Source organism: Nerophis ophidion, linkage group LG15 (genome assembly GCF_033978795.1).
Source record: "Nerophis ophidion isolate RoL-2023_Sa linkage group LG15, RoL_Noph_v1.0, whole genome shotgun sequence".
Taxonomy (NCBI): Eukaryota; Metazoa; Chordata; class Actinopteri; order Syngnathiformes; family Syngnathidae; genus Nerophis; species Nerophis ophidion.
In genome coordinates this window covers 28732328-28759320 of record NC_084625.1, presented here as the reverse complement: position 1 = coordinate 28759320, position 26993 = coordinate 28732328, and the positions used below count along the sequence as shown (strand labels likewise).

The 26993-nt window shown below is 42.1% G+C and overlaps 1 protein-coding gene across 1 annotated transcript in view; it reads left to right on the top strand.

The window, feature by feature from the left end:
- LOC133569917 (plectin-like) overlaps positions 1-26993 on the top strand; it is a 200321-nt gene that overhangs the window by 142356 nt on the left and 30972 nt on the right. Inside the window, exons 13-14 of the mRNA XM_061922506.1 lie at positions 8134-8227; positions 8306-8346. Of these exons, the coding sequence (XP_061778490.1) occupies positions 8134-8227; positions 8306-8346 (135 nt within the window). The remainder of the gene's footprint in view (positions 1-8133; positions 8228-8305; positions 8347-26993) is intronic.

Sequence of the window (26993 nt, the reverse complement as noted above, 5' to 3'; positions counted from 1 at the left end):
ACCAGACGGTACACCAAGGTCCAAGTCCGACCCCCCCCCTTTCCCGAGCTTCCTCGGCTACTGACTTGTCGGCCATGCAGTCTGTCCTCCGACAACACCAGACTTGTTTCTCCAACCTGGACGTCGCTTTCACCAGCCTTTTGGCTTGATTGGACACCCTCAGGCACCCCCTACGCCTGTCCTTGGCACCACGGTGACTCTTGTTACCGGAGGACAGTCTCAACTCCGGGATTTTGAACTTTGCCGTGGTTTCCTTGTACAGTGTGAGTTTATTTTTCAACACCAAACTTCTTGTTATGCAACCGATAGGGCTAAGATAGCATTTGTGTTTTCCCTACTCACGGGACCTGCATTAAGGTGGGCCATGGCAGCCCTTAGCAAGACTTTGGGGTTGAGCTCCGATTATGCCGCCTTCCGAATGGAGTTCCAGGCTGTCTTCAATCACCCTCCCGACAGAGGGGACGCCACTTCCAGACTTCACACCCTCTGACAGGGCTCCCGCTCTGTGGCCACTTACACACTGGAGTTCCGCACACTGGCAGCAGAGACCGAATGGGGTGACAAGGCACTCCAGAGCGCCTACTGGAGAGGCCTGAGTGAGACCATCAAGGACGGCTTGCTGCAGGATAGACCGACCTCCTGCCGCCAGCTCATCGAGCTAGCCCTGCTCTTCGAGCAAAGACTTGTGGAACATGAAGCAGAGAGAGAGCTTACTTCCGCTAACTCTGCGTCGGCAACCCTCCCCTGACCTACCGGCTGACACCCCACGAGACAGACATACACCACAACTTTGTTTCCTGCCACCACCACGGAACCTTTGCAAATAGGCAGATCTTGATTATCTTTCGAGAATCTGGAGAGAAGATTTCAACAACGCATCTGCCTCTACTGCCCCCTCGCGGACCACATCATCAGCAACTACCCCTCATGGCCAAAAGATCTGGCTCACCAGTCAAAGGGATCCTGGTGAGCCATACTACCATCCCCGCGATACAGAAGAAGAGAAACTCTGGAATCCTTTTTCCCGCAATCTTGACATGGAACGCTAGGACATTGTCTGTGGGGGCCTACATGGACTCTGGGGCCGATGAGAGTTTAATAAACCTGGACTATGCCTGGCAAGCGGGAAATCCCTTAGTACCCTTCAACGATTTCATCTCCGCCCAAGCCCAAGACGGACATCCTTTGGGTCCCATCAAGCACCGCACAATTCCCCTATCATTGACTCTCTCCGGCAACCACACTGAAACCATCAGCCTCTGGGTACTGGACGCCCCAGTAGCCCCTCTCTTCCTCGGCCGGTCTTGGCTGTGTCAACTTGACCCCCACATTTCCGTGGCAACTAGCAAGATCCTGGCATGGAGCACCCCCTGCTACGCACACTGCCTCAAATTGGCACTGGCTTCTCCCTGCAGACACAAACCAGACTCACCTCCTTCAGATCTCTCCCTAGTCCCTGAGACTTACCATGACCTGGCAGCTGTGTTTAGCAAGGAACAAGCTTTGTCCCTACCGTCCCACAGACCCTACGACTCTGCGGTCGACCTGCCCCTCAACACTGTCCTTCCACCCAGCCACTTGTATGATCTGTCCCTCCCTGAGAAGCAAGCCATGAGGGACGACATCTCCGAGTCTCTCGCCTACGGCATCATCACCCCATCCAAGTCTCCGGTGGCAGCATCACCATAAAGTACAAATACCCACTACCCCTCCTGAGTTCCTCCTTCGAGCCTCTTGCCCCTTCCACCATCTTCACCAATATGGACTTACGCAACGTGTACCATCTGGTACGCATCAGGGAGGGTGACGAGTGGAAAACGGCGTTTAATACCCACCTGGCCACTTAGAGTACCGGGTCATGCCGTTCGGACTGACCAACGTACCTGCCGTTTTCCAAGCCCTCTTAAAGGACATACTCAGGACATGATCGACTATTTCGTTGTTTACCGTGACGATATCCTTATCTTTTCTAAGTCCCTGCAGTAGCATCACCGACACTTCCGCCTTGTCCTTCAACAACTACTGGAACACCGCCTCTTCGTGAAAGCCGAAAAATGTGACTTTCACACACAGTCAGTTAACTTCCCGGGTTTTGTTATTGAGAAGGGTCATATCAAGGCTGACCCCAAGAAGGTGGTGGCGGTGGTGCAGTGGCCCCAGGCCTCAACCCGGACGGCGCTACTGCGCTTCCTGGAATTCGCTGGATTCCCCTCTACCAACATTCCTTTTCAGTGGACCCGAGAAGCCGGGATGGCATTCCAGAACCTCAAGAGGAGATTTGTCTCTGCACCTATCCTAGTTCACCCAGATCCTGATTGCCCATTCATTTTGGAGGTGGACGCCTCCGACTCTGGAATTGGGATGGTCCTTTCCCAGCGCTCCAAGCTGGACAACAGCGTCCACCCATGTGCTTATTTCTCCAGAAGCTTATCCCCCCCGCTGAACAGAGCTATGATGCCGATAACAGGGAATTACTGTCAGTCCACAACGCTTTGGCGAAGTGAAGACATTAGCTCAAGGGGACCAAGCACCAGTTTTAGGTCTTTACGGACCACCGCAACCTCCTGCATGTCCGGTTAGCCAGAAGGCTCAACGACCGACAGGCCCGAGGGTCCCAATTCTTTTGTCGTTTGACTACCTCCTCTCTTTCAGGCCGTGCTCCCGCAATACCAAGGCTGATGCCCTGTCCCGACAGTTCTCAGAGGAGCCCGCCTGCACCGCCCCTGAGGAACCCATCCTCCTTCCTGCCAGAATAATCGGCATGGTCTCCTGGGAAGTGGAGAACCAGGTTTGGGCCACCCTGCAGGCCAATCCCGTACCAGGGGGGACCCCCAACAAGCTTTTTGTGCCCTGAGAGCTATGCCCCAGAGTCCTGGACTGGGGGCATTCCAGCGTCTTCTCCTGCCATCCGGGATTCCAGCACAGTTTCTCATTCATCCGCCAGTGGTTCTGGTGGCCATTGATGGCCATCGATACCCGTGAGTTTATCGCCGCATGCTATAACTGTGCTCGCAACAAGTCTTACGTAACAAGCAATCATGAAAAAAATATTAAAAAGGGCTAGAGTGGATTTTTACACTCTTGAGGAAAAATATTGTTTAAAATATTTAAACATTTATCACCAAGAGGTTACTGCTGCCTCACTTCACTTAACACACGGTATTTAAAAGAAGAAAAGATTGAAAGCACAACTTGTCTTAAAATCTGAGTGGTCCACAAATTAGGCATTCATCCATGAAAGACAATGTTGGATTTATTCATGCATCGCTAAGTAACGTATTTGATTGACATAATGAGTGCCGTGCTGCTGTGATTGTGACGCTAATGAGAAAAAAAGATATGTTTGTTTGAAGTTGTTTTCCTGCTACAAATTAGTCTCATCTACAATTCACGTCTGCAGTTTTTTTTATGGTGTGAAGTTCATATCTTCTCTCATTATTTAGCTACATATGTCCCTGTTGTTCAGCAATGTTTGCTTGCAATGTCAAGACTTAGTATATACTTTTGAGCCATCTAGTTCATTATTCCTATTAATTATATTTTCTTGCTGCTAACAAATATTACCAAAGACGCTGTAATATGGTCATATATGTGGAATAAAGCACTTGTCTTTCCTGCACAACAACTTAAGCTTGTAGTTTTTGTTATGAAAATCGACAACAAAAATATGGTGGATTGGACCAACAATAACACTATTTATTTCTAGGACTTACATGACGTTAGTTTATTTGCACAAGCAGGTCTTCCTAGATATATTTAGGCATAGCAACCACAAAAGAACACAAACTAACATGATCTCTTGTCCTTTCCTTACATTTAGTTCTGCCCTCTAACACTACTAATATAGTAGAGAATAAACTCTATTGCATCACAGAAAGTTTCTTAAACAAATCAAATGTTCAAACAAACATTTTACAAAGTGATCACTGCAGACACGAGCATGGTCGTATTGTATTCCACAAGATGATAACATTGATATATTAAAGAGCCATTTCCTTCTAAGCACTTTTGTTTTTTCCCTGACTTTATTACCTATATGAACCACTTATTTCAGGACTCTTTGAAAGCTCCTTCTTAGCTCTCTATTTGAACGACTGGAACACCAAAGAACAAAACAGCAATACGACATTTTCTGATCAAATTCTACACTCACTCTCACTTGTTTTAATGCCACACTCAAGCTCAAGGCACAAAGAAGAAAAACAGATGTGACGTCATATGCAACACAGCTCTAATGATTCTGATTTGAAGATAAGTGATTGCTCAAAGTAATGTAAACTATCAAGTAGCTCAGAAATGTGATATGAGTTTTTTCTTGCCGAGTTAAAGTTAAAGTACCACTGATAGTCACACGGCTTCACGGTGGAAGAGGGGTTAGTGCGTCTGCCTCACAATACGAAGTTCCTGCAGTCCTGGGTTCAAATCCAGGCTCGGGATCTTTCTGTGTGGAGTTTGCATGTTCTCCCCGTGAATGCGTGGGTTCCCTCCGGGTACTCCGCCTTCCTCCCACTTCCAAAGATATGCACCTGGGGATAGGTTGATTGGCAACACTAAATGGTCCCTAGTGTGTGAATGTGAGTGTGAATGTTGTCTGTCTATCTGTGTTGGCCCTGCGATGAGGTAGCGACTTGTCCAGGGTGTACCCCGCCGTCCGCCCGATTGTAGTTGAGATAGGCGCCAGCGCCCCCCGCGACCCCAAAAGGGAATAAGCGGTAGAAAATGGATGTATGGATGAAATGCCTGAATTCGCGGCAGCTTTTTCAAAAAAGTTGCAATGTTTTGAAGCTTATTTTTTTTAAAAGGATTGAATCAACTTCTGATTTGATGTATTCGCTGTCTATGTTTTCATTGATCCATGTAACTTTGACTTCAAAAACAGACAGGATCGCAACCCAAATTTGAAAACAAATACCGTATTGAGGTTTTACTCGTTTTATACCCCACAAACCTTAGACGCTTCCTGCCTTGTCCACACAATACAGAAATACTGGATTTAATTAGACGGTTGACGGAGACCATTTTTATTAGTAAAAATGATATATGCGGAGAAGTTGCAGACATTAGTTAGTAATCCCGTTGTAGCGGTACAGTGGGAGAAGGAGACAGCACGGAGGCAGGGACGCTGTTAGCTTGCAGTGTGTTTATTTAAATATATATATATGTATACATATGTATATATATATATATATATATATATATATATATATATATATATATATATATATATATATATATATATATCCCCTGTTTCCATATGAGTTGGGAAATTGTGTTAGATGTAAATATAAACGGAATACAATGATTTGTAAATCCTTTTCAACCCATATTCAATTGAATCCACTACAAATACAAAATATTTGATGTTCAAACTCAAACTTTTTTTTTTTTTAGCAAATAATAATTAACTTAGAATTTCATGGCCGCAACACGTGCCAAAGTAGTTGGGTAAGGGCATGTTCACCACTGTGTTACATCACCTTTTATTTTAACACTCAATAAACGTTTGGGAACTGAGGACACTAATTGTTAAAGCTTTGAAAGTGGAATTGTTTTCCATTCTTGTTTTAGGTAGAGCTTTAGTCGTTCAACAGTCCGGGTCTCCGCTGTCGTATTTTACGCTTTATAATGCGCCACACATTTTCGATGGGAGACAGGTCTGGACTGCAACCGGGCCAGGAAAGTACCCGCTCTCTTTTTTTACGAAGCCACGCTGTTGTAACACGTGCTGAATGTGGCTTGGCATTGTTTTACTGTAATAAGCAGGAGTGTCCATGAAAAAGATGGCGCTTAGATGGCAGCATATGTTGTTTCAAAACCTGTATGTACCTTTCAGCATTAATGGTGCCTTCACAGATGTGTAAGTTACCCATGCTTTGGGCACTAATGCACCCACATACCATCACAGATTCTGGCTTTTGAACTTTGCGTCGATACCAGTCTGGATGGTTCGCTTCCCCTTTGGTCTGGATGACACAATGTCGAATATTTTCAAAAACAATTTGAAATATTGACTCGTCAGACCACAGAACACTTTTCCACTTGTCATCAGTCCATCTTAGATGATCTCAGGCCCAGAGAAGCCGGCAGCGTTTCTGGATGTTGTTGATAAATGGCTTTTGCTTTGCATAGTAGAGCTTTAACTTGCTCTTACAGATGTAGCGACAAACTGTATTTAATGACAGTGGTTTTCTGAAGTGTTCCTGAGCCCATGTGGCGATATCCTTTAGAGATTGATGTCAGTTTTTGATATAGTGCCGTCTGAGGGATCGAAGGTCACGGTCATTCAACGCTGGTTTCCAGCCATGCCGCTTACATGGAGTGATTTCTCCAGATTGTCTGAACATTTGGAAAATTTGATGGACCGTAGATGTTGAAATCCCTAAATTTCTTGCAATTGCACTTTGAGAAACGTTGTTCTTAAACTGTTTAACTATTTGCTCATTCAGTTGTGGACAAAGGGGTGTACTTCGCCCCATCCTTAATCATTTTTTGGGAAGCTGTTTTTATACCCAATCATGGCACCCACCTGTACCCAATTAGCCTTTACACCTGTGGGATATTCCAAATAAGTGTTTGATGAGCATTCCTCAACTTTATCAGTATTTATTGCCACCTTTCCCTACTTCTTTGACACATCTTGCTGGCATCAAATTCGAAAGTTAATGATTGTTTGCAAAAATAAAAATCTTGATCAGTTTGAACATCAAATATCTTGTCTTTGTCGCATATTCAACGGAATATTGGTTGAAAATTATTTGCAAATCATTGTTTATATTTACATTCAACAAAATTTCCCAACTCATATGGAAACATGGTTTGTGTATATATATATATATATGAAGTATGTGGTGTTGAAGCTGTGGGTTGAGCTCGGTGCGGAAGTTCTGAAAGGGCAAAGCAGGTTCGGAGGTCCAGGGACAGGCGTGAGGTTGAAATCCAGGAAGGCAGCAGAGAGTCCAGAGGGGATCCAGGGAGACAAGACTCACAGCTTGAAACCAGGGGACGACGGAGGGGTGCTGGATGACGACATAGGACAAGACATGATGAGCACAATGGAGGGGAAACACAAAGAGCGAGGACACACCTGAGCGAGGAGGCGAGAGACATGTAAGGCTTACTGTACAGGGACAAGTAGCTACGTTCTGGTACTTAAACGCAGGACACGCTGTCTTATGAAGGCAAGAGACTCATCAGCATCAGGTGTGTTGATTGCAGAGTGACTGCATTAGGCGTGGCGGCAGCAGATTAACGCCTGTGGGCGTGTCCCGAGCGCACAGCAGAGTGAGGGGCGGCAGGTGTTTGAACCGTATCACGCGCGGGTTGATTGACTTTGCATTAACTGACGCAATTGCCACGTCGTGAAAACTCGGAGGGTTTCTGTCCCTTTTCCTGATATGACTTTCTTCATACCTTTGATTGGTTGAAATGACTTTAATTAATGTGAATTAATGACATTAATGTGGATAAAAACACCAGTGTGTGTGTGCTGAAATGTAGCTTTGTCCATTTGATGAAGTGATTCAGGTGGACTGTTTTGACATACTTGTACCTGACAGTCTTTCTGTCACATGTACATCATGACGGCACACACACACACACACACACACACACACACACACACACACACACAAACACACTCACACACACACACACACATATACACACGCACACACTTCTGCCATATGCACAGACAGGGCGTGACATATTTGTCTTTTAAGAGATAAAAGCGGTCTAGTCAGCTTCTGTCAAGCCCCGCCCCTGCCCCCCTGTCGTGTGCGTAACTAAGCCTTGGCTGTGTGTTGTGTTGCAGCAACACACAAAGCACTGCTAAATGTGCGGTGTATATTTCTGTGCTGATAACAAAAAAAGATACACACCGGGTTTTTAGTTAAAAAAAAAAAGAATAATTTTAAATAACAAAGAGCTTGTTAGTTGCATAAGAACAAATTGAAAAGCTGCGTGTGTTCTTTTAAATGACATTGTGAACCTTAGCATTGTGTTATCACAGAGCATGTTTGAATGTGTGTGTCTCTGTGTGCTTTACAAAAGCCTTTTGATGATAATGGCGTCTGTCTGCCTGACTGTGTACTGCCTGCTTGAACCGGTTGTCTGCATCTGCCTTTGCTTTGTCAGGCACCTTCAGGAGGCTAATGACACGTTGAAGGCGGAGGTGAAGCAACTGAAAGAGGTGGCGGAGGGGCGGGAGAGGGAGATGGGACGCATCAAGGTGAGACAACAGAGCGGCAGAGATGACAGAATTGTTTTCATTTCTTTTGTTTCTCTATCATTTTGCATTCATTTGCAGGAAGAACTGAAGGACCTGTGTGCACTGCAAGATGGTACAACGTGAGTAATCATGTCTAACCAATTTACACCAATCAAATACAGTAGTGCCTAACAGCAGTGGTCTCCAAAGTGTGGCTTGGGGGTCATTTGCGGCCCTCAGCTATTTTTTGTAACGGCCCGGTTTTAAAAGTACTATTACAAGAAAAAACATCGAAATTGGAATTAAAGAGTAAACAGGTGTAATGTGACAAGAAAATGTTGCAAATGTATACTAAAAACACAAAGCTGCCATGCATGCACTTTTTTTTACGGGTGTGGCCGTGCCCCGGGCGACCTCATCAACGGGCGCGTCCACCTCCACGCCGGCCACGGCTGTGGCCCGACCCAGGGCGTCCTTCTCGCAAGACGCGCCCGCATAAGGGCAAGGAAAAACTCACCCCAGTGGGACATCGACCATGGTGACTATGAGAAACCTTGGAGAGGACCGCCCCCCAGGGGACCGAACGCAATGGATGTCGAGCGGATCTAACATGATATTGTGAAAGTCCAACCCATAGTGGATCTAACGTAACCGTGAGGATCAAATCCAAAGTGGATCCAATATAGTAGCAAAAGTCCCATTCAAAGTGGAGCCAGCAGGAAACCGCGGAGGCGGATCAACAGCACAGAGATGTCCCCAACTGATACACAGGAGAGCGTTCCATCTTGGGTCCCGACTCTGGACGAGCAGTCCATCCTGGGTCCCGATTTTGGACAGCCATGGCCACCGGACTGGACCCCCTCCACAAGGGAGGGGGGACATAGGAGACAAAGAAAAGAAACGGCAGATCAACTGGTCTAAAAAGGGGGTCTATTTAAAGGCTAGAGTATATAAATAAGTTTTAAGATGAGACGTAAATGCTTCTACTGAGGTGGCATCTCTAACTGTTACCGGGAGGGCATTCCAGACTACTGGAGCACAAACAGAAAACGCTCTATAGCCCGCAGACTTTTTTTGGGCTCTGGGAATCACTAATAAGCCGGAGTCCTTTGAACGCAGATTTCTTGCCGGGACATATGGTACAATACAATCGGCAAAATAGGCTGGAGCTAGACCGTGTAGTATTTTATCACAAAAAAGCCCAGGTGGTTAGCTTAGCTTGATCCACTTTTCAGGCTTACAACGAATGATCATAAAAAGTAATCACAATCTAAGACAGCATGGATGGCAGACAAATGTTGCTGTTTGGCATCTTCAGGCACAGGCCATGGCAGCAAGGAGTCGTACTGGATCGACGTGCTGCCGAAGTAAGAAAAACTTCCTTTTGACCATAACTCCCACCCCCTTTGCCAATCATAGCCAATCACATTGCACATAGCTCACATTGCCCTTAACTGACCAATAAGATAAAAACAACAAGAAGATGCCTTTACTCTCTGCACTACATAATAGTATCTAGTGAGACCGCTACAAATTACTAGGCAGATTTGAAAATTAAAATGACATGTTTAACACTTTAATATTGTAAGACTAGCACTGTGATAGCTGTGAGCTGATCATTTTCACCTCACTGTGAAATAAAACCCAACCATCTATTTGCTACCACATGTCCCTCCAGGTTTGTGGGGTGCTGGAGCCTATCTCATCTTGACAAGTTGCCACCTCATGGCAGGGCCAACACAGATAGAAAGACAACATTTACACTCACATTGGCACAGTAAGGCCAATTTAGGCCCCGTTTACACTAAGCTGGATAAGGTTATCCAGGGTAAATCCCACCTAACCTTATCCGTGTCCACACACACACACACACACACACACACACACACACACACACACACAGTGGTTGTTTAAGACTCCAGCCCTCTGTCCGTTGGCGCAATGTGACCTAGTACGCATGCGCGGAAAATGTGCACGTCATAGTCACCTCCAGTGTTGCTTTGTTTGCAAGTTCTAACAATTTAACTTATCTAAATAATATCCAGTGTTGTAGTATTTCAATTTACTGGAATCCAGTGTGCTGTGGGGCCCTATTGTAGTGAATCACACCTGAGACATCATACATTAATCAAATCTTTATTAGACATGTAAACAATCTGAGAAAGAACATTTTACATCAATCAAACTAAGGATCCAGATATCTGGTCAGGACACTCCTCACTCTTTTGCCTTCACCTTCATTGTCCATTCCTTTTTGATGACTTTATATACTCTGGACATAGACGTTGAGTCCACGACAAACATGGCTGACATTAACTGATACAGTCTGCTTTGCCAGTCCAAAAGCATTAGTCGTTTTCCGTAGTTAGTTTTCCCTCGACAGCCAGGTAATGTCATGATCCGTGGTCCGGATTATGTTTTTGTTATGTTCTGTTTTAGACTCCCTTGGTTCCTGTTTTTGTGCACCCTTGTTAGTTACCATGGTTACTTTTTATTTCCACCTGTCTCTGATTAGTGTTTGTCGGCTCACCTGGGGCGGTATAGCTCGGTTGGTAGAGCGGCCATGCCAGCAACTTGAAGGTTGCAGGTTCGATCCCCGCTTCCGCTATCATAGTCACTGCCGTTGTGTCTTTGGCAAGACACTTTACCCACCTGCCCCCACTTTACCCACTGGTTTAAATGTAACTTAGATATTGGGTTTCACTATGTTAAGCGCTTTGAGTCACTAGAGTGTGAATTGTGAAGTGAATTATATTTATATAGTGCTTTTCTCTAGTGACTCAAAGCGCTCTACATAGTGAAACCCAATATCTAATTTTTACATTTAAACCAGTGTGGGTGGCACTGGGAGCAGGTGGGTAAAGTGTCTTGCCCAAGGACACAACGGCAGTGACTAGGATGACAGAAGCGGGGATCGAACCTGCAACCCTCAAGTTGCTGGCACGGCCGCTCTGCCAACCGAGCAATGTCTAGGGAAAAAGTGCTATATAAATATAATTCACTTCACTTCACCTGCTTCCCGAGCACTAATCAGAAGCATTATTTAAGCTTGCCTTTGCCAGTCAGTCGGCCTGCCGTCATTGTTTGCTACATGCAACCTGTCTTCGTAAGTTTTGATTGTCTTCTAGCCAATGTTAAGTGGTAGCCTTGTCCATTTGAGTATTACTATGCTAAGTGACAGCGATAGCTCCAAGTGTGATCAGCACGTTATGCTTTCAGCTTGTTTTCCGTTTTTTGTACTCTTTTGATTTTTTGAGAAATAAACAATTTTCTTAACTGCCATACTTGCCAACCTTGAGACCTCCGATTTTGGGCGTCCGAGTTTGGGGGTGGGGCGTGGTTAAGAGGGGAGGAGTATATTTACAGCTAGAAATCACCAAGTCAAGTATTTCATATATATATATATATATATATATATATATATATATATATATCCATCCATCCATCCATTTTCTACCTCCTATTCCCTTTCGGGGTTGCGGGGGTCGCTGGCGCCTATCTCAGCTACAATCGGGCGGAATGTATATTTTATATATATATATATATATATATATATATATATATATATATATATATATATATCCATCCATCCATCCATTTTCTACCTCCTATTCCCTTTCGGGGTTGCGGGGGTCGCTGGCGCCTATCTCAGCTACAATCGGGCGGAATGTATATTTTATATATATATATATATATATAACATAAATACTTGAATTTCAGTGTTCATTTATATACACATTTACACACACATAACGCTCATCTACTCATTGTTGAGTTTAGGGTTCAATTGTCCATCCTTGTTCTATTCCAGTGGTTCTTAACCTGGGTTCGATCGAACCCTAGGGGTTCGGTGAGTCCTCCTCAGGGGTTCGGCGGAGCCTCTGCCACAGAGGTCAAGACACACCCGACTCATCGTATAAATGAAAACTTTTCCCTATCGGTGTATTATGGATACCCCAAACAATGTTCCCTCTAATTTTCCATATGCGTTAGCAAACTCAAAAACTCATTAAGCATTCAGTGGAGCACATGTGAGCAACATCCGATGTGCACATACACTGTGGCAACAGCAGCAGCACAACTATCCCAAACCTGACTAAATGACAAGTTCAATGTTTTATTATTATAATCAAAAGAAATTAGTCATTTCCATGAGATTATTTTTTAATACAAGTGTTTCGGCCCACTTGCAATGACAATAACATACAAATATTGTTTTTCATGAGCTGTGTAATAGTATTGTATGGAAAACGAAGAAAACCAAACAGACTTTGCTGTAAAAATGACTTGAGAGTGGCACTTGCCAAGGTGAAACCACACATATCTAAACAGGTCCCTCAAAAGGCAACAGCAGAAGCCACACTGATTTGTAAGTGTGTAGTTTTTTCGTGAGCTCATGCACTGTGTTGGTTTTGTTCTTTAAACAAGGTGATGTTCATGCACGCTTCATTTTGTGCACCAGTAAAAAAAAAAAAACATAAAATTTTGTCTTGAATTTGAAAAACAAAATAACATTTTATCTTTCACTAAAAAAGGGTTTGGTGAATGCGCATATGAAACCGGTGGGGTTCGGTACCTCCAACAAGGTTAAGAACCACTGTTCTACTCTCTGTCACTATTTTTCTAACCATGCTGTACACACTCTTTGACCATGCAAAACTGTGTGGCACGCACAAAAGTGCTAGCCTGGAATCGTCCATCTCCCCCTAGCATGGCCCAAAACCGGTCAATCTTTGTTTCCTGAGGAAGGTCTTCACTGCCAAGCAATTAGTAGTCCATTACATCTTCCCAGAGGCTATCCAGGTCCAATCGCAGCTGCGGCTTGGAACTTACAATCGTATTTCTTCATCTTACTCGTCGTCGGCGTCGCCACGGCTGTATCTTCCACGTTCTTTTGCTTCGTCTCCTTGTTGTGTGCGCTGTTGTGCACTGCACTCACTAAACGCCAAAGATGTTATTGTCACATATGCATGTACAGTAGATGGCAGTATTGTCCTGTTTAAAAGTGTCACAACATTACTGTTTACGGCAGACAAACTGCTTTACGGTAGACAAAAACGTGACTGCTGTTGTTGTGTGTTGTTACCGCGCTGGGAGGACGTTAATGAAACCGCTTAACAATAAACCCACATAAGAAACCAAGAACTCGCTCTCGATCATTCTACAGTAATAACGTCATTTAGCAGGCACGCTGTTTATATTGTGGGAAAGCGGACCTGAAAACAGGCTGTCCTCACTCAGGTCCGCATGGAGCTGGAGGGGGCGTGGCCTCCAGCTCCGCCTGAGTTTCGGGAGATTTTCGGGAGATTTTCGGGAGAGGCGCTGAATTTCGGGAGTCTCCCAAAAATCTGGGAGGGTTGGCAGGTATGCTATCTGCACGCCTTGTCCGGAGTGGGCCGTCTGTATTTTGGGAGAACGAACCTCGCAGCAAGCTGAGAAAACCCCGAGGTGACTGGTAATACAAAGCACACGTTACCTTTTTTATCACATCCACCTTTTTTATCACAGGAAAAACATGCAAACTCCACACAGAACAACCCCGAGCCCGTTAATCAAACCCAGGACTTCTCGCTGAGAAACACAAGAGCTTACCACTATGTGACAATATAAAATCTCACAGTACGATATGATCCCTGGTATTCAGGTCAAGGTACAATATATTGTACAGACCCCGTTTCCATATGAGTTGGGAAATTGTGTTAGATGTAAATATAAACGGAATACAATGATTTGCAAATCCTTTTCAACCCATATTCAATTTAATGCACTACGAAGACAAGATATTTGATGTTCAAACTCATAAACTTTTTTTTTTTTTGCCAATAATAAATAACTTAGAATTTCATGGCCACTACACATGCCAAAGTAGTTGGGAAAGGGCATGTTCACCACTGTGTTACATTACCATTTCTTTTAAAAACACTTAATAAACGTTTGGGAACTGAGGAATCTAATTGTTGAAGCTTTGAAAGTGGAATTCTTTCCCATTCTTGTTTTATGTAGAGCTTCAGTCGTTCAACAGTCCGGGGTCTCCGCTGTCGTATTTTACGCCTCATAATGCGCCACACATTTTCGATGGGAGACAGGTCTGGACTGCAGGCGGGCCAGGAAAGTACCCACACTCTTTTTTTACGAAGCCACGCTGTTGTAACACTTGTCTTGCTGAAATAAGCAGGGGCTTCCATGATAACATTGCTTGGATGACAACATATGTTGCTCCAAAACCTGTATGGACCTTTCAGCATTAATGGTGCCTTCACAGATGTGTAAGTTACCCATGCCTTGGGCACTAATACACCCCTATACCATCACAGATGCTGGCTTTTGAACTTTGCGCCTATAACAATCTGAATGGTTATTTTCCTCTTTGTTCTGGAGGACACCACATCCTCTGTTTCCAAATATAATTTGAAATGTGGACTCGTCAGACCACAGAACACCTTTCCACTTTGCAGCAGTCCAGCTTAGATGAGCTCGTTCCCAGCCAAGCCGGCGGCGTTTCAGGATATTGTTGATAAATGGTTTTCGCTTTGCATAGTAGAGTTTTATTTTGCACTTACAGATGTAGCGACCAAATGTAGTTACTGACAGTAGTTTTATGAAGTGTTCCTGAGCCCATGTGGTGATATCCTTTACACACTGATGCCGTTTTTTGATGCAGTACCGCCTGAGGGATCAAAAGTCCGTGCATTGATTTCTCCAGATTCTCTCAACTTTTTGATGATTTTACGTACCGTAGATGGTAAAATCCCTAAATTCCTTGCAATAGCTCGTTGAGAAATGTGGTTATAAGGGCCATCAGGGCGCAGGTACAGAACCATCAAATTCCGGAGGGCCCGCCTCAATAAAAGCCTTATCCCTGCAGCTATAGCCGCCCTTAACAGCAGGCCCGGCCGACCCGTCTGATAAAGCCTGTAAATGTGTTCGTCATGTATGATGTCTTTTTGTTATTTTTGTTTTGTGATGTGTAATGTCTATATGTTTAAATATACGGCAGTGAAAATGAATTTTCCCAACGGGGACCAATAAACCTAAATCTAAAATCTAAATCTAAATAAAACTGTTCGACAATTTGCTTACAAAGTAGTGACCCTCTCACCCCATCCTTGTTCATGAATTACTTAGCTTTTCATGAAAGCTGCTTTTATACTCAATCATGGCACACAACTGTTCCCAATTAGCCTGCACACCTGTGGGATGTTCCAAATAAGTGTTTGATGAGCATTCCTCAACTTTATCGGTATTTATTGCCACCTTTCCCAACTTTTTTGTCACGTGTTGCTGGCATCAAATTCTAAAGTTAATGATTATTTGCAAAAAAAAAAAAAAAATGTTTATCAGTTTGAACATCAAATATGTTGTCTCTGTAGCATATTCAACTGAATATGGGTTGAAAATGATTAGCAAATCATTGTATTCCGTTTGTATGTACATCTAACATAATTTCCCAACTCATATGGAAACGGGGTTTGTAGTAAATGTCCAATAAATAGACTTTAAAAAGGGTATATTGTGTAAAATGAAGTGGAAGGAATGTTTAGGATAAACACTCTTACCCTAATTGAACACAAACATAATGCCGAAATGTTTTAATTATATCTATTGCTACAAACAAGTATTGTTAAGTGCAAAGAATTGTGCGGGAACATTTACTGTCCCTCAATTTTTTTTTTTGGGAGGAGGACATGTTTTTATTAGGGTAGAAAATGCAGTTTCTCAGAAAGGTTAACACTTATTTTAACTTTTAATAATGTAAACACCTCAAAAATTGACGTTTTGCTTCGCTTGTGTCATCTTTTCCGGGTGATGGTAGCTTATCAAGTACAGGTAGCTTTGGTGTGCAACAGGTGCTTTACCTCGGCACGGTGCACCGTAAACCTAGTCTTTTTTGTCTTGGTGCGCTTTCTTACCTCCACCACATAGGTTATGTTTTTGCCGGGAATTGTTCGTCTTTTTGTCATCAACATAACTCAAAAATGTATGGACAGATTTTGAAAATAAACATTTCCTCTTATACAAAGTGGAACACACTTCACTTCCAGCTTCCTCTTTTGCTTCCCTTTGCGGCACTTCATATTGTGCAGAGGATTCCGGGAGATTTTGTTTATTTACAAAACTACACTCACTAAGTTTGATGTAGTCACATGTCACGGCATTATTGTGAAGATTTTAAAAACCACAATACCCTTGTATCCACAATACTGTTACATCCCTACTAACAATCATTAAAAAAAAAATAACATTTGATTTTATTACTAAATAAACTAACTTTATTAACACATGAACACAAACAGAAAATGGTTACCTTTGAGCAGCAGTATCGATTCTGTGGTAATGAGTAATAGGTCTGTCTTGATTGAAATGTTAAAAGGTACCCATCCCTAATCACAAGTGAGTGATGATTTCCTGTTAGCCACTCAGCACATAGCAGTAGCTCCAACTTTTTAGCATTGTCGGGCTTGCGTTTCCCACCTAGGCCTTTAGTGATGTCCGACTTCAAATATTCCCTCTCAAAATACCATCAGTTATGTCACCACATATTCATTGCTGGAGAAATACCATACAGGAACACCTTTTACGCACTACTGGCCATTGAATCACTTCAACATTGTACATAACGAGTTATTTTCTGGCGTATTTATAAATCATTAAACCCGCATCAGCAATTAAAACATATCTAATGTGGTACCGTCAAAATTAAAATTGCAAAAAACATATTAAATGTGAAAAAATAAAGAAATATAATATCTGAACTCATATTTCATCGACAGCTGAGCTTGCTTCAGGGGTTGGCCGACATGGTCTCACAAGATGAAGTTACTCTATAAATATCCCTCTTGAAAATGGCTTTGCAAATACATGTGTTGTCTTGTCTTATTGTAAAAGATGCAAACGAGGCATGTTGGCTGACATCTTAAAGTTTACCCCACAAGGTGCTCATCAATAACATCCCGCTGCCGGCATGGCTAAATGCGGCTACTGCGCACACTCTTCACTACTGTGGCATGCTGGGTAATGTAGTTCTTATGTTACCTTTCTTTCTTTCTTTCATTCTTTAGTTTAACACAGTTACAGCAGAATACATCACACAATTTCCTAGCATTTCACTGTACATCATGTCGGAAAAATAGTAGGAAGAATCAAAGCTTATTTAATCCTGCCCCTTTCCCACTGCAGAGCGTTTACAAATACACACATTCATTTACTGACTCCTTTTTGTAGCACAATGACATCTGTGAATGATTAATACAACAGTTTTTGTAATAGATGATTAAGTCAGTCATGATAAACATACTGAGATGAAGAATGTTACATTTTCAATGAGGTTGAAGGTGTTTTTCATAATTCTTCTTCTTTGTACTTTGTAAGCACTATTCATTTGAACAACCTCTTAAACTGGATCATATCAGTACATTGTTTAACTTCTTTACTTAATCTTACCTCATCACATCACTATATATCTGCCTTAGGCCATGTAGAAGGCCTTACTGACAACAACTCGTGATCTAATTGGCTTTCACAACTGTCTATCAACTGTATGTCCCCGTTGGCTTACAGTGCACGGACGCCCGCATTGCTGAATCTGAAGGCCTCGGGCAGATTTGGTACAGCATGGCGACATAAGCTATCTGAATTCTGATTGGATGAAAACTCTATAAACTAAAAAAAACAGTGCTGGAAGGAGTATAACATGACATGAAGAGAATATGAACACTGAGATATTTAGGGAATGTACATTACTTTTATATTTAATAATGATCATTATCTTGGGCTTCACGGTGGCAGAGGGGTTAGTGCGTCTGCCTCACAATACGAAGGTCCTGAAGTCCTGGGTTCAATGCCAGGCTCGGGATCTTTTTGTGTGGAGTTTGCATGTTCTCCCCATGAATGCGTGGGTTCCCTCCGGGTACTCCGGCTTCCTCCCACCTCCAAAGACATGCACCTGGGGATAGGTTGATTGGCAACACTAAATGGTCCCTAGTGTGTGAATGTGAGTGTGAATGTTGTCTGTCTATCTGTGTTGGCCCTGCGATGAGGTGGCGACTTGTCCGCCCGATTGTAGCTGAGATAGGCACCGGCGACCCCAAAGGGAATAAGCGGTAGAAAATCGATGGATCATGATCTTTCTGGTTATGGTAGGCCAGCAGAGAAGGCCTTGCTGGCCATGACGGCACACCACTGCTTTTCTAGGTATCATTCAGCTTGTACCACACGACAAAAATCGTCGTACGGATCAATTATTTTAGATCTTAACTCACCCAGATTTTCATTTTTTTCTGGAAACACACAATTACACCCACTAGTGCACTGCCCACCATGTGTCACTCTTATACACAGCATCTCCGCCCCACAATGGCGCTGATGACAACAACAGCAGGAGTGTCATGTTGCGAATGAAACACCCCTGTGGGGCTCTGCCACCTGTGTGTGCGCGTCGTGCCGCTTCCCCAATTGAATGGATGATTCACGCTGGGCCTTTAACGATGATTGCGCTCCAATCAAGGGCCCATCCTCTTTTACCCGCCACCCTCGTTGCCTGTCGAACAGCATTCATCAATGGCGGTTGGGGGGGGTATATTTATTATGTTCATTAAGGCGACGAGAGTGAACGCGGCACAGATGGAAGTGAGAGAGGAGTGTGTAAAGGCGTACAAGGGGGGCACCTGCCTGCAGCACAACTCACCGTAGCCCCAATATGACCCCCTAAGGTCTCCCTCATTAACACCCCCCCCATATCACCCAACCATCGCTTCCACACCCTGTTGTACACAACACCTCCCGCCCGTGCCCCCCACCCCCATCCTTTTTCCTTAATGAAGCAGCAGGCTATGTTTCCAAAACGGATCAGATTTGTTTTGACTGGGGTAAGTTTGCGGCGCTATTCAAAGCTGTCAGTCATTTTAATGATATCATTAAGAGGCCGCGACAGGAAGATGAATCGCTTTTCTTTGTCTTTCGCTCATAATTGCGAGCAGGCGAGAGAGAGCAGCAAAAGAGTTCATATGGATGTAGGCATGAGAGGAATTTGATTGAGCGAATATAATAACATTGAAGGAGATGGAAAAAAGGAAAAAGATCAGTGAATGAAAGCTTCTTCTATAGCGTTTCTCCCCGTCCTTTTTTTGATTCCTAATTTATTTCATTTCATTAAACCCCCAAACACACACACACACACACACACGCCATACAGTACGTATATACGGCAACGGATATGTCATGTTATTTGCATGGCAGCTATGCATTCACTGTATGAATCAAATTACTTGTCTTTATCACTGACAGCGATTAGTGAAATATAAAAGTTTGTTTTTTTTCATTATGAGTGTGTGTAAAAAATAAATATAAGACGATTACATGGCCCGTGCGCTGACGCGGCTTCATATCAACCATTGGCATTTACATACATCGCCTCAATGAGGAGGCGCAGGGATGAATACCATCGGTTCTCCACGGTACCAATTTCCGGAATCGTATTTTTCGGACTATAAGTCGCAGTTTTTTTCCTAGTTTGGCCGGGGGTGGGACTTATACTCAGGAGTGACTTATGTGTGAAATTATTAACACATTACTGTAAAATATCAAATAATATTAATTAGCTCATTCACGTAAGAGACTAACCGTATAAAATGTCATAGGATTTATTGATTTGGAGTGACAGATTGTTTGGTAAACATTTAGCATGATCTATATGTTATAGTTATTTGAATGACTCTTACAATGATAAGTTACGTTAGCATACCAGGCACCTTCTCAGTTGGTTATTTATGCGTCATATAACATACACTTCTTCAGCCTGTTGTTCACTATTCTTTATTTATTTTAATTTGCCTTTCAAATGTCTATTCTTGGTGTTGGGTTTTATCAAATAAATTTCCCCCAAAAATGCGACTTATACTCCAATCCGACTTATATATGTTTTTTTCCTTTTTTATCATGCCTTTTCGGCAGGTGCAACTCATACTCTGAAAAATACGGTACTTTTGTGTGGGATCATGTATTAAAATAATAATAATTTGCTTAATAATAAATTCTATTTTTTCTATTTAACATGCCATGATAAACAATCTGCTGTCCAGTTGTTATACAGTATCTTGTTTTCTTTCACTTCTGAGTCTCATTTACAAGTATGCATTCATTTCTGTTGGTCCTTCTAGGTTATCCAGAGTAAATCCCACCTAACCTTATCCGTGTCCACACACACACACAATTTTCGTTTAAGACCCCCTCCCTTCCTCCATCCACCAACACAACGCGACTTAATACACATGCGCAGAAAATGCCCACGTCATAGTCACCTCCAGTGTTGCTTTGTGTGCAAGTTATAAATGAAATGTAACTTATCTGAACAATATCCAGTGTTGTGGTATTTCATTTAACAGGAATCCAGTGTGCTATAGGGCCCTATTGTAGTGAATCACACCTGAGCCATGAAATATTAATCAAATCTTTAATAAACATGTGAAAGTATACAATGTGATAAAGAACATTTTACATTAATCAATCTAGGGATCTAGATATCTGGTCAGGACACTCCTCACTCTTTTGCCTTCACCTTCATTGTCCATTCGTTTTTGGTGACTTTATATACTCTGGACATGGACCAGTGGTTCTTAACCAGGGTTCGAACAAACCCTAGGGGTTCGGTGAGTTGACCTCAGGGGTTCAGCGGAGATCAAAACACACCCGACTCTTTGTGTAAATACAAACTTCTCCCTGTTGGCATATTACAGATATGGCAACAGCTGACGGATTTGCAGGTGTGTAATTTGTTGTGAGTTTATGCACTGTCTTAGTTTTGTTGTTTGAACAAGGTGATGATGTTCATGCACGGTTGATTTTGTGCACAAGTAAAAAAAATATGATAGCACTTTAGTATGGGGAACATATTCACCATTAATTAGTTGCTTATTAACATGCAAATTAGTAACATATTGGTTCTTATCTAGCCATTGCCTTATTCAGCATGGCCTTATTATAACCCTAACCCTCTGACCCTGACCCTAACCTTAACCAAGTAACTAACATATTATATTGCTTAGAATATGTTCCCCTAGTGTCCAAATAACTCTAAATGAAGTCTTTGTTACTTACAATATGTTCCCCTATACTAAAGTGTTACCAAAAACATACAACTTGAATTTGAAAAGAAAACATTTAATTTTTCACCAAAGAAGGGTTCGGTGAATGCGCATATGAAACTGGTGGGGTTCGGAACCTTCAACAAGGTTAAGAACCACTGACCTAGACGTTGAGTACGCGACATACAGAGACTAGCATCAATACGAATCCTAAATAACACTGCCCCAGCGCCACTTAAAGGGGAACATTGTCACAATTTCAAAAGGGTTAAAAACAATAAAAATTGGTTCCCAGTGGCTTGTTGTATTTTTTGAAGTTTTTTTAAAAATTTAACCGGTCTCGGAATATCCCTAAATAAAGCTTTAAAATGCCTTATTTTCGCTCTCTGCGAAGACACTATCCATTTCCCTGAGACGTCATACAGTGCTGCCAATGTAAACAAACAATGGGAATACCACAGCAAGATATAGCGACATTAGCTCGGATTCAAACTGAGATTTCAGCGAATTAAGCGATTCAACAGGTTAGGCATGTATTGAAACAGATGGTTGGAGTATGAAAGTATTGAAGAAGAAACTGAAGCTATTGAGCGAATAGCTATTGACGCTATTCATAGCCATAGCATGGCCGAATAGCTGCGTTAGTAAAATGTGCGGACCAAACGATCAGGACTTTCGCATCTTTTGACACTGGAGCAACTTAAATCCGTCGATTGGTAAGTGTTTGTTTCGCATTAAATGTGGGTGGAAGGAAACGTAATATAGTTGCAAATGCATCTACAGGTTATCCATACATCTCTGTACCATGTCTGCTTTAGCACCGCCGGTAAATAGCATGTTAGCATCGATTAGCGTAGCATGTTAGCATCGATTAGCTGGCAGTCAACATCAACAAAACTCACCTTTGTGATTTCGTTGACTATCGTTGCAAATGCATCTGCAGGTTATCCATACATCTCTGTGCCATGTCTGCCTTAGCATCGCCGGTAAAATGTGGAGACACTCCAGCACATTCAATGGGGGTCTAGCGGCAGACACTTTCGCATCTTCGGGCCAGTGGTGCAACTTGAATCCCTCCTTGTTAGTGTTGTTACACCCTCCGACAACACAACGTCGAGGCATGATGTCTCCAAAGTTCCAAAAAATTGTCGAAAAAACGGAAAATAACAGAGCTGAGACCCGGTGTTTGTAATGTGTTGAAAATGAAAATGGCGGGTGTGTTACCTCGGCGACGTCACATTCTGACATCATCGCCTCCAGCGCGATAAACAGAAAGGCGTTTAATTCGCCAAAATTCACCCATTTAGAGTTCGGAAATCGGTTAAAAAATAGATGGTCTTTTTCCTGCACCATCAAGGTATATATTGACGCTTACGTAGGTCTGGTGATAATGTTCCCCTTTAAGCATTTTGTCCAGTTTACATCTGCTGTGTCAACTAGAAACACGCAAGCCTCCACCAGGGGGCAGTGTAGCGTACCCAGATGAAAAACATCTATTGCACAATCAGCCTTTTCATATTAAGCCATAAAGGAATGGAACGACCTCACAACAAACTTGAAAAGTCTAACAGATCACTCTTCATTCACAATAGAAGTTAAAAAGTGGCTTTATAGCAATCAAAGATGCTCACACGGTCACTAAGGTGGGCACTATTTTAGACAGATTTACTTAATGTGTATTATATTTATCCATGCAAACATTTTAGTTTTAAATTGTCAGATGTGTATGTTAAAATCATGGTTGTTTTTTACAAATGATGACAAGAGCATGTATTGTATTTGTGTGATGATGTAAATGATGTGTGGTTGTATTTTATATTAAGTATGTGTCCATTAAAGGGCATTTTAAGACTTTTCTTAATTTGATTACATGCTATGGTATTATTTTATTGTCATAATTTCATTGCATGATGTTTGTATCCCTTTAATTTAGGTAGCTAGGGACTGCAGATGGAAATGAGCTATTTGACTATAATCTGGTACAGAACATGTCTGTATTTGAGATTAATGTTTCTGTTCATTGTCCCTTCAAATAAAGACTAAACTAAATTACATGGCAGACAATAACTGATACAGTCTGCTTTGCCAGTCCATAAACATTTGCCGTTTTCCGTAGTCTTCCCTCGAAGGCCAAGTAATACAAAGCACACGCTACCTTTTTTTATCACATCCACAGGAGCCCGCGTTCTCGTTGTCTCTCCTTCGACAAATATATGTATGTACAATCACAGCTGATCTGGGCATTGGAAAGTTCTCTTGCCTCCTGAGAAGTGTTGTATCTGAAATAGCTGCAATCACGTTCTCTTTAGGTATTTATGTGTGATTTCTACAAGTGTCTGTACATGTAGAGGAAGGGGAAACACGGGCATGTCTGGATGACTCGCCTCCATCCATCTTGTGTTTACCTCAGAGTGGAAACAAGTTATTACGAAGCTGGCTGTGGCACGTTCTTTCCGACGTCACTTCCTGTGTGGGCGTGGACATTCTGGCGTCACTTCCTCTCCGAACTAAGTTTGTAAACAATCAATCTTTTTATGGCTGTTAAGTAGAGGAGACATCGACATCAGCGTGAATCTACAGGAGCTTTATTTTTTAACACACATGTAACCAAATGCGCCACAGCGCCAATTCCGGTTTTTCAACAATTGCTATTTCTTCAAAATCTAAATATATATTTATATATTAACTATTGCCTATTATTTGTGAACTATTGACAATTGATGCACCGAAAATGTGTCCGTCCTAAATAGTCCTTGCTTACCGAAACTGGATATATTGATGAAATATTCACTTCTGATGGTGACTGTGTCTTCCCCGACACATGCGAATGACGAAGCTTGACCAAAGCTGACGAAAAAAAATCTTATTCAGGTTACATTGCATTTAGACTTAAGTTACATTTGAATATATTTGGTGTGCAGTGTAAACGGGGCCTCATTTAGTCAATAATGTTAACTATTGTACAAAACTCGTTTTCATATGAGTTGTGAAATTGTGTTAGATGTAAATATAAACGGAATACAATGATTTGCAAATAATTTTCAACCCATATTCAGGTGAATATGCTACAAAGACAACATATTTGATGTTCAAACTGATAAACATTTAATTTTTTTTTTGCAGATAATCATTAACTTTAGAATTTGATGCCAGCAACACGTGACAAAGAAGTTGGGAAAGGTGGCAATAAATACTGATAAAGTTGAGGAATGCTTGTCAAACACTTATTTGGAACATCCCACAGGTGTGCAGGCTAATTGGGAACAGGTGGGTGCCATGATTGGGTATAAAAACAGCTTCCCAAAAATTGCTTAGTCTTTCACAAGAAAGGATGGGGCGAGGTACACCCCTTTGTCCACAACTGCGTGAGCAAATAGTCAAACAGTTTAAGAACAACGTTTCTTGGAGGGCAACTGCAAGAAATTTAGGGATTTCAACATCTACGGTCCATTAAATCATCAAAAAGTTCAGAGAATCTGGAGAAATCACTCCACACAAGCAGCATGGCCGGAAACCAACATTGAATGACCATGACCTTCGATCCCTCAGACGGCACCGTATCAAAAACCGACATCAATCTCTTAAGGATATCACCACATGGGCTCAGGAACATTTCAGAAAACCACTGACACTAAAGTGTGTCGCTACATCTGTAAGTGCAAGTTAAAGCTCTACTATGCAAAACAAAAGCCATTTATCAACAACATCTAGAAATGCCGCCGGCTTCTCTGGGCCCGAGATCATCTAAGATGGACTAATGCAAAGTGGAAAAGTGTTCTGTGGTCTGACGAGTTCACATTTCAAATTGTTTTTGGAAATATTCGACATTGTGTCATCCGGACCAAAGGGGAAGAGAACCATCCAGACTGTTATCGACGCAAAGTTCAAAAGCCAGAATCTGTGATGGTATGGGGGTGCATTAGTGCCCAAAGCATGGGTAACTTACACATCTGTGAAGGCACCATTAATGGTGAAAGGTACATACAGGTTTTGGAACAACATATGCTGCCATCTAAGCGCCATCTTTTTCGTGGACGCCACTGCTTATTTCAGCAAGACAATGCCAAGCACGTGTTACAACAGCGTGGCTTTGTAAAAAAAAGAGTGTGGTTACTTTCCTGGCCTGCCTGCAGTCCAGACCTGTCTCTCATCGAAATATGTGGCGCATTATGAAGCGTAAAATACGACAGCGGAGACCCCAGACTGTTGAACAACTGAAGCTCCACATAAAACAAGAATGGGAAAGAATTCCACTTTCAAAACTTCAACAATGAGTTTTCTCAGTTCCCAAACGTTTATTGAGTGTTGCTATAAGAAAAGGTGATGTAACACAGTGGTGAACATGCCCTTTCCCAACTACTTTGGCACGTTTGGCAGCCATTAAATTCTATGTTAATTATTGTTTGCAAAAAAAAAAAAAGTTTATGAGTTTGAACGTCTAATATCTTGTCTTTGTAGTGCATTCAACAGAATTTGGGTTGAAAAGGATTTGCAAATCATTGTATTCCGTTTATATTTACATCTAACACAATTTCCCAACTCATATGGAAACGGGGTTTGTAATATAAACCCATTTAATAAAGTCAAATACAAATAAGCCGCGACCCCGAAAGGGAATAAGCGGTAGAAAATGGATGGAAATACAAATAAGGCAACAATAGATGTAACCCGCATTTCTCTTTTGTGAAGTAAATCTGTACAGCCGGTATGGACATCTACATCAACTATATGATTTATTTAAATAGCTGGACAGGAGGGAAAAAAAGGATTTGTTATAGACAAAATTAACATTAGAGATATGACAGGGTTAACAACACATCCAATTTTGGTAATGATAACTACAACAAAGACGCACATCAATATCAAATGACAGGTGTATAATAAATACAATGCTTACAGTGCAAACACTTTATAGGACTCAACAAAAAAGAAGACTGCCGAATTCAACTTAATGGCAGAGACTAGTCTGTACGCTAATGCAATCAACTGTGACATCTTCGAATTGCAACTGCATGCAAATTCTACTAATAATACAGTACAGTACAGTGAATGCAAATAAGACACAAAAGTGTAAGAAAACACAATAACTTCACAGCACAGCCTTGTGAAACAGCTCAATAAATGTTGAATTAAATATAAATTTATTTTTGTTCAAACAATTAACATTCACTTACCCATTTAAACACAATATTACAGAAATTGATACTGTAGAGAACCAGTATCGATCCCAGTCCTACTTATAACACACAAGCTGATTGATTGTAAAATGCTTCTTAGTTGTCGTTTTGGTTACTGAATTTGGAGGTGTTGAAATATACAGTATGTTGGTGTATATATGTATATATATATATATATATATATATATATATATATATATATATATATATGTATATATATATATATATACATATACCTCGGAGTCTTGTTCACCTGTGAGGGAAGAGTGGATCGTGAGATCGACAGGCGGATCGGTGCCGCGTCTTCAGTAATGCGGACGTTGTACCGATCTGTTGTGGTGAAGAAGGAGCTGAGCCGGAAGGCAAAGCCCTCAATTTACCGGTCGATCTACGTTCCCATCCTCACCTATGGTCATGAGCTTTGGGTCATGACCGAAAGGATAAGATCACGGGTGCAAGCGGCCGAAATGAGTTTCCTCCGCCGTGTGGCGGGGCTCTCCCTTAGAGATAGGGTGAGAAGCTCTGTCATCT